Here is a 9515-nt window from a genome sequence, read left to right on the forward strand (position 1 = left end):
CATTCAAAGATCTAATTACAGTGTTAAATTGGTAACCTTTTAGGATAAGTTTATTTATAGGATCGATAAGTTTATCCGTAATGATCTAAATTTCCGGGATCTGTAAACAACATCTATTTGTGTTATCATGGTCTTGTAAAATAATTAATTGTGTGACAGAAAACAAGAGGAGTGGGGGTCTTTAGAATAATAGTGTTAGAAATATTGTATTAAAACACTGTATTATTATATTTTAAATTTTTTCACTTTTGTTAGACTCTCTCTCTCTTATATATATATATTCACAAATTTGATGTCTTCAAATTTGCATAAACTGTTGTTTAGAGTCTTGGACAATAAGGCAAAAACATTTTTTTTTCACAAATGCCAATATACTTCGAAAACACAAAACCAAAACAGAGTTCTTATGTTAAGAAGTTTGACTCTTATAATATTCATATATTTACAAGTCCCTCAAATCCGTCTAAATAAATTTCGTGTATAGGTCCAAGTGATGTATAGGTTTCAAGTGATGTATAGGTCCAAGTGATGTATAGGTCCAAGTGATGTATAGGTTTCAAGTGATGTATAGGTCCAAGTGATGTATAGGTTTCAAGTGATGTATAGGTCCAAGTGATTGATTATCACATCTTTTTGCCAGGCTTGATATCTTTGTTTTACAAGTGCATCTAGTTTAATAATTGGGAAAATATAACAATAGGAGGAACATTATTGTCCTTTGTTAGTTTATTTTTTTATCAGACTTACAAAAGAAATTCATTTTTATTTATTATGCCCCTGCCTTAGAGGAGGGGGTATTAAGGTTTATCCTTGTCCGTCTGTACATCTGTCCTTACATCCTGAAATTGGTTTCCGTTCTCTAACTTTAGTTTCCCTTGACCAAATGTTATGAAACTTATACACAAAGCTTATTACCACAAAACACAGATCAATTTCGAATTTGGGTGGCATCACTTTTACCGTTCATGAGTTATGCCCCTTTATAAATGGAAAAATTGCTGAAGTTTGCGTTTCTGTTCTCTAACTTTAGTTTGCCTCAATCAAATGTCAGATTGAATTCCAATTTGGGTAGCGTCACTTTTACAGTTCACTATGTTCCTTTATAAGGTTATATGCAAAGGGGGGGGGGGGGGGGGGGGGGGGGGGGGGGGTCATCTGTGTCCCAAGGACACATTCTCCATTTATTTTTTAAGACATTTATAGTATTTAGTTTCTGATTTAACATACAGAGATGAGTCGTTTCATTTTTTAGGAATTTTTTAGGAAATATTCTTTGGTTCTGATTTGACATACAGAAGTGATCTGTTTTGGTTTTTTTTTAGGAATTTCTGGGACATATTATTCAGTTTTCCATTAGACTTGCAGAAGAAGTTTTTATTGTTTACCACTGGCAGTGATAGAATACCAATTGGCGGTATGAGTGAAATGCAGTTTAAAATATCCAGAGTTAGTGGAAGTGATCTGTAAGTCATAACTGGCTTAATATAAAAATAATGAGATATGGTATGATTGCCTATGAGACAATTATCCACCAGAGTTCAAATGAAGTGAAAGTAAGCCTTTATAGGCAATCACACGGCCTTCAACAATGAGAAAAACCCATACTGTATAGTCAGCTATAAAAGGCTCCATCACAAAAATGTGAAACATTTCAAATGAGAATACTAAGGGCCTAATTTACAACAAAACAATATACAAAAACAAAAAAGACATGAACAAATGACAACCATTGAACTGCTAAGTTTTACTCTGTTTTTAATAACCTTGTATGTCTTTGTCAATTATATTTACTTGTTCAGTACATGTGACACAATAATAATTTAAGTCACTAAATAAATGGACAAGTTTCCTATGAAGAAATACGTATTGTAAGATTAGATACATCATGATATTGTTGAATTATCCTATCCAGCAGGATACTATTTGTTAACTGATTGTAAATATGATTGTATTTACTGATATCAAGGGAAAAAGTTTTATAATCTTTTACATGCAGTTAGATACTGTATTACACCCCTCTTATTGGTAACATTTCTAAAAGGGTCAAGTTTTGCTTATTTCGGAAAATAGGTGAAATTTCAAAAAAATATCCTGTCACTAAAATTTGACCATGAAGGAAGATCAAAGTTAGGGAGCACAAAAACTTGGAAAATTAAACATCAAGAACAGGTTTTGCCCTAGAAATTACAAAATTTAAACTAGTTCACAATGTGTGGTTTAATACTATATGACATTCAAGTTGTTTTTTTTTAATTTCAGATTACCCATGGCACATACTTGTTTTAACCAACTAGTCCTACCAGGCTACAAATCTAAAAAATCACTGAGACAGAAGTTGTTGACTGCTATTGAGAATGCTGAAGGATTTGGACTGGAGTAATCTGGGAAAAGTGAATTGTTTTGGCTGGAGTAATCTGAAGTCATCTTGCTGGTCAAGTTGACATTGTTATGTTTATATTTGATATTTGTTTTGAATGAAGAAGAATCTATGACAGTATTAATTGTAACATTACCTTAGACCAAGAAATAGTCTTGGAAAAGTTCTGGGGGCATAAATTGCTACCCATGTCTGTCATTTCTTCCCTTATTCAGTCTGTCATTCCTTCTTCCTTTACCAATTTATCAGTAGTACAGATTTGTTTTTTTTTTATGCCTGAAGATATTGTGCTGACTTTTGGTTTAAAGGTGTATAGTAATGAATTACAAATTAAGGTCACATTTCATTTGAGGTGAAACATCTTTTTGTGACATTACAACCCTTGGACTTGTTTGCCACAGGAATGGTATTCATTTTATGAAGACACTTCTAGCTTTGGCAACTCATTGCAAAAATTGAACTGTCACAAGAATTAGTAAGTTAAGGTTATTTTATGGGGGAAATGTGGAAATTCATACAAAATGAGATTCCTATGCTGTTCTCTTAAAGTTTAATACTGTATATCGGGAAATTTTGTATAATTTTTGGCCATGTTCGTAGTAGATATTTTGTCACATTTATCCTATGCTGACATTTCACTGCTTATTTAAATGAATTGTAGAAGGCTGTGAAATGGGAGCATTGAACATGGCAAAGATTTAACTGTCTCTTTTAGGGCTCAAACCACTAACAAAACCTTACATGAAAATAACCCGATATACGGTATTAAGAATTATCGATTTTCTGTGGACTTCAACCTGTATTATTTTAAATTGAAAATTGAGGTATGCTGATGCTCTACACAAAATGTATATTTTGGGTCAAATAAGTGAAAGTCCACATGAGAATATCATACATGGTTAGACCGTGTACACTTGTAAGGTAGGAATCATTTATAAAGGACAGGGTGCAATGAGGACCATAATTTGCCCAATTTTTCACTGACAGTTGAACTTTTTAGAAGTTGATATGATGGAAAGTTAAAAACTGGTTACTTAAGATCTGTGACATCACAATAAATGTAGTCATGATGTCGTAGAAAAAGTCACAAGTATTTTATGTTAAAATACATATGTTTTGGTGGACTTTCAAATTGTGTTTGGATGTGTAAGTATGAAAAGCATGTGAGCCACCAACTTAAAAATGTATTGCATGTTAGTCTATATAATTAACACTTCTCTTATTAATTGTTTTTTGTCTTTCCTTGATGAAGTTAAAAAAGAGAGACAAATATATGCTGTGTCTGGAGGCGACAATAATGTATTAGTTTGTGATTAATTCAGTTTACGAGAGAATTATTTTATAGAAATCATTTGGCCATGCCCCCTTAGTCATGTATTGAATTATGCATATTTTACATGTTAAAGAGTGTGATTAGGTCATTTTACGATGAACTTCTAATGGGCAGTCAATGATATTTGGTAGGCAGTTGTATTAGCATTTGCACATCTCATTTCTATTGAGATTATTTGACCCAGCCCCTTACATGGTTCATTGACTTTGAAACTTTTGCATAGTTTACAACTTATGATAAGTCAATGGTATTTAGTATGCAGTTGTATTAGCATTGGCATTACTCATTTCCACAGAGGTTATTAGGCCATGTACTTTCAGTCATGGTTTATTGGCTTTGAATGTTTTGCATAGTTTACATGTTGAAGTATTGCTGTTTTAATTTCAACATATGCATTATACTATCAAAAATAATTAAAGGCTAGACATATAAATAGTTAATTGCATGTGCTCAATATTTTCTACTCACAAATATGTGTCAAAACTATGCAATTTTGCAATATTTTTTAAAGAAAATTTGATAATTAATACTTAAAATCTTGAAGAATTTTGTGAATATTTGAAAGACTTACAGTTCAAACAAGGACATCTTATTAATTTATTTATACTCAAAAATAACAAGTGTTTGTTATTCTTTGATTTTAAGACAAAAAGGGCTAAAATACACCTCTTTAGTTTTTGTTTATCCAATTTAAGGTATTTATGTACAAGGGACCAGTTCAGAAATTCAGTTTTCATCCTCATAAATCACATTGGGCAGTATTGTGTCCGCTTATATGACAATTTTACAAAATGTCCAAACAACAGATATTCTCACAATGCAAAATTATTTCTGAATTGGTTAATACTCTTATTGTTAACTGTTAAAGTATTGTAAAAAGTACACAAAACTCAATTTTTTTTCTTTATATATAATAAAACATGCATGAGGAAAGATGGTATATGCCAGTTTATATAAATAGATCACTGAAAAAACAGTGATTTATTACCAATACAGACTTAAAAATTGATGAAATGTATGACCATTTATCTATGAATGTGATCTTTAAATCATTAACCTTATCACATGTGATCATCTACATCCAGTACAGCTGGTAACGGCTCTTTTGAGGAATATATGATAAAAAAAAAAAATTTTATATGAGATTTTCATCAGAAACCATATTAACTCTGACAACAAAGACAAATTTTTGTAGGAGTTTAATATCAGAATGATTGCAGACATGTTTTAATGATATTTTGTTGAATCATTGTTAAACAGGGTAAATTATTGATATAAATACTGTTAAATAAGTATTGCCATGGTCTATTTTTTTAAAACTATATCACCCCTTGATAAAAAAAGCTATTTTTTTGCATTTATAAATATTTCTACCTTACAATTTGACAGTGTTATTATTAAAGATGTATTTTGGAGGTATGGTTCCACAAAAGTATAAGGCAGTACATGTAAAATTTCTGATAATTACATATGAAAAAAATCATATATTGGAGAGAAAGGAGACATAGAATTTGGAATAAATAAAAGTATGGACCCACACCTGACTCTAATGTGGAACTGTACTTAGAATTGTTTATCCGTCCATATGAATAGTCTGTGATATGTTTCCACATATTTATGTATATGTTGAATTTGTATAACCTAGTGATATCTTATGTTTCTTAATTATTTTTTTCCCCATTCACAGCATTGATCAGATATGTTATAATTTTTAAAAGTATATGATTGTTTTTTTATTACAAAACTTCTAATCAATAAATTATCAAGAGAATATGTTGAATGTAAGCTTTAACTATAATTGATGTGCATATATGGGCATTTTACTTTGGTATAGTAATAATACAGTATTTCTGAAGAGTTCAGAAATAATCTGAAGTTTACCAAAGTCATATTACAGATTTGCATTTACATCTTGGTCTATTTACAGGAATGATATTATGTCTGATTTGAAATAGATGGTCCTAAAACTTGTCTTGTTTTACTTTAACTGAACACCTATAATTCTCTTCATTGTAATCCAATGAACATATAAAGAACAAGGAACTTTATATTAAATGGTCAAATATAGAAAGTATAAGTCAGTTTAAGGCAGTGCAGTGTGTAATGCTAAAATACAAATTTATTACTTTAAATGTTATAAGAATATCTTGAATTTTGTTCTTGATAATCTGAAATGCTGTGGATTTAAATAATTTGTAATGAAAAATATATAACAGCAAGCCATATGATAAACAAACATATCATCATTTGATGTGGTCTTATTGTTGCATTTTGTTCACTGACATAATCTTTGGGGAATATTTTTATGTAACTTTGGATTTTAGAGAAATGCTTTATGTTACATTATCTTTTTTCGCCTTCTTATGATATCTTCTTGAGTCTAGGGCTCCATTACAAAAATGACTTTCATCCTTCACATTCCAAGTTATGCTTGTATGTTGAGAGTCCATTCTTTTTATGATTATTTATTAATGATTATATACTTAATATCTCAACTTTATATGAGGCAGCTTCTAAGTGAATCTACTAAATTCTTTAACTGATCGTGTTTCAAATATATTATATTGTTTTGATGTCGATAGCATTGCACCTCATAGGTTTTTTCAGATAAACAATTTAATATCTAATGCATATTGAATTAAAAAAATCTACATATTCATCAATAATTAATAGCAATATGAATGATATAGTTTGTGTATGGTAATATCTATATGAATGAAATACTTCTGTTGTGATGACAACTTTCAAATCAGTGCCTTTTCCCGTAAATTTTCCTATGTCACTATGTTGTCACGTCACAGAAAGAACGGATTGTTGGATGACATCGTGTATGCAGATTGACCTCTAGTCAACCTGTATAACTCATTCATAAAAAACAACTTGAGATTGGTGTAAAATAGGTATAGATTTTAAAATTTTGAGTAATAGTTTGACACCAAAAAAATAATGTTTGTAATATGTATCCTCCTGACATTTTCCTAAGCAATGTTTAAAAACTTTGCCCATCATCACATGATTTTTCAATAATTAATTTGAAATTAAGACCTGTATTGCACTTTTCAAATTGTTACTATTTCAATCTTATTTTTTGTATAAACATGATAAAAATTGCATTTATTTTCCCATTCATTTTTTATTTAAATCCAGAGATAGATTTATACCTCTAAAATTCCAACTCTTTATGTATTATAATGTCTGAAAAACAAGTAAACAGACCTATTTAGATTTATCTTGATTTTTTCCAACATTTGATTAGGTCTATAATTATTTTGTTTGATCACTGATTCAAATTTATTCATTCATATACCAACTTGGGAAGTCTTCTCCTGTACAAAATATGATAGCAATAGTGCATAAAGTTTTTCTGTATAATATTTTGAAAAAGACCTCATTGATGACAATGTTGTTATTGAGACTTTCAGCAGCAGTAAACATAATGTAGTACTTACATTGTCTATTGAAGTACATAGAGTCTAACCAATGAGTTGAATTAAAGGGGATATAAGTATATGTCAATGTGACAGCAACCCAATCCCTCAATAAAAACACAAAACATCTAGAGTTCAACATATAGTCTTCAACAATAATATAACACTTAAAATCTAGAGTCTAAAATTTGTGAAAAAATTCAACAGCTGCCATTAACAATATATTTTCCAAAAAAAAATTGTTTTGCTATAAATTCAGTAAATTTATTTTTTGTTATAACTTTTGATTATTGCTATTGTAAACTATAATTGGTTAGAACAATAGGCTCTTAAGAGTCTGTATTTAATGTCTGATCACTCTCATTTCATCATAACACTGTGTGCTATAGTTGATAGAGCATAAGATATATCTGGTTTTTTTTTAGATATGTGTGTATATGTATTTACTAATTAATTGATCTAGTCAGGACACTTGTATAGTGCCAATATTTCTGTTTACTTTAAAATTTAATCAAAATTTTATGTTAGTGTGTCAAACTACACAATGTATATGTAATTATTCTTAAAACACAAATAGCTATAAGAAATCTATGGTTTTTAGAATATTTTAGTATTTTTAAATGCTAAAGACTTTGAGCACAAATATTCAATATTGTTTCTTATTTGAAATTAACATATTGTCCAGTAAAAGCCAGTAATATTTATATTGCATTCAATTAATTTTGAAACTTAAAATAATTTAATATTTGAAAACTTCCATATGTGAAATTGTTAACTGGCAACATATTGTTGAAACCAGGTTTTCTGCAATTATTTCATTTAACAGAAGATTCAGATGCACAGAATTTAAATGCTCAGTCAAAACTGCATTAGATTGAATGAAATTCAGGTAATGGGAACTAACACATGATAGTACTTAATGCCATACAAATTGTAAATCTTCTGAATATGACATTGAGGAAATGTTTGCATAAATACAAACAAGAAGCCCTCCATCTGGGATATTTGAACTACACAACCAAATATTATTTCTGAGAATGAAGTACAAACTTTAATAGAACAAGAATAAAGTAGTTTTTTAAAGCATTTGATGCTATGTGCAATAACTAGACCAATAGTTCTGTTTTCTTAGAAGATTTTGTTCTGTGATATAATCTTTTTTATTTCTTATTTATCATTGTTTATTTTTGTGCATTGTGATTTTCTTTCTAATAAAATGTTTTATGCAAGTATTTTTATAGTTTTGTATTGTAGAGCGTTTTTATAAAGATAAAATATAAAAACCACCAATTTAGTAATAAAACTTGATTGTTATTATCCTTTTTCTGTATTTAAATGAATAATGCTTGAGGACACAAAAGATATGTGCACATGTAACCCTTGGTTATCCCGAATACATTTTGCGCCTCTAACAGATTACTATACTTAATTAAGAATACTGAAGTTTTCAGACCTCTCGTCCTTGAATGAAGACCTTTTTCTCTGTTGCATAGTTGAAATGGTAATTACTTAAATGTGTAACTGCCTTTAAAAGAACAATACTGTCTCAGCGTATTCCATTTGTGGTCTAACTAATATTTTATAGGCATGCTCTTTGATGGATTTTGAGCTGAGGAGGTTTTGATGTAAGAAACCAAGGCTTCTGCTGGCTTTTCCTGTGATGTTGTTTATGTGTTCTCCCCAATCTAGATCATTTGCGATGATGCAGCCCAGGTATTTAGTCGTTGTTTCATGCTCAAGAGTATGGTGGTAGAGTTTGTAGTCCCACTTGATTGGATTTTTCTTTTTTGTGACTGAATTTTTTCCCATTTTGCCAGTTTGTCCGGTCTTCTTGGAGTTTATGGCAGTCATTGTCTGAGGAAATGGTCAAATAGACAACAGTATCGTCCGCAAACAGTCTCACTGTCGAGTGTAGGCCTTCTGGTAGGTCGTTAATGTAAAAAAGAAAGAGACTGGGTCCTAAGACTGACCCTTGTGGTACCCCTAAATTCCTTTATCAATTTGTTTGTTTTACTTCGGATGCCATAAAGGTTTAGTTTATGGAGGAGTAAGCTGTGGGACACCTTATCAAAAGCTTTTGAAAAGTCTAGTATTAGCAGATCTGATTGTTTTCCGTTTTCCAGATTTTTTTGTGTTATCGTCGATACATTCAAGGAGTAGTGTTTCGCATGATCTTTTACTCCTGCAGTCATGTTGTAGTGGGTATAGGATGTTATTTACCTCTGCATGTTTCATGATGTTACTGGTGACTATATGTTCTATTATTTTGCAAAAGATGCATGTTTGGTTTGATGTTGTCTGGTCCAGCAGCCTTGTGTATGTTTAGATATTTTAGCTTCTTTTCCACTCCATTATTAGTGATGATTATTGTTTGCTG

At 30.3% G+C, this 9515-nt stretch overlaps 1 protein-coding gene across 2 annotated transcripts in view; it reads left to right on the forward strand.

Annotated features, from left to right (window-relative positions):
- Window positions 1-8370, forward strand: part of LOC127735981 (probable E3 ubiquitin-protein ligase HECTD2) — a 66178-nt gene extending 57808 nt beyond the window's left edge. For both annotated transcript variants that reach the window (XM_052246472.1, XM_052246473.1), the window contains 2 exons: window positions 1323-1463; window positions 2260-8370. In XM_052246472.1, the coding sequence (XP_052102432.1) occupies window positions 1323-1463; window positions 2260-2380 (262 nt within the window). In that variant the 3' untranslated portion in view covers window positions 2381-8370. The remainder of the gene's footprint in view (window positions 1-1322; window positions 1464-2259) is intronic.
- Window positions 8371-9515: the final 1145 nt, after the last annotated feature.

This window comes from Mytilus californianus, unplaced genomic scaffold (genome assembly GCF_021869535.1).
Source record: "Mytilus californianus isolate M0D057914Y unplaced genomic scaffold, xbMytCali1.0.p SCAF_3, whole genome shotgun sequence".
Lineage (NCBI taxonomy): Eukaryota > Metazoa > Mollusca > Bivalvia > Mytilida > Mytilidae > Mytilus > Mytilus californianus.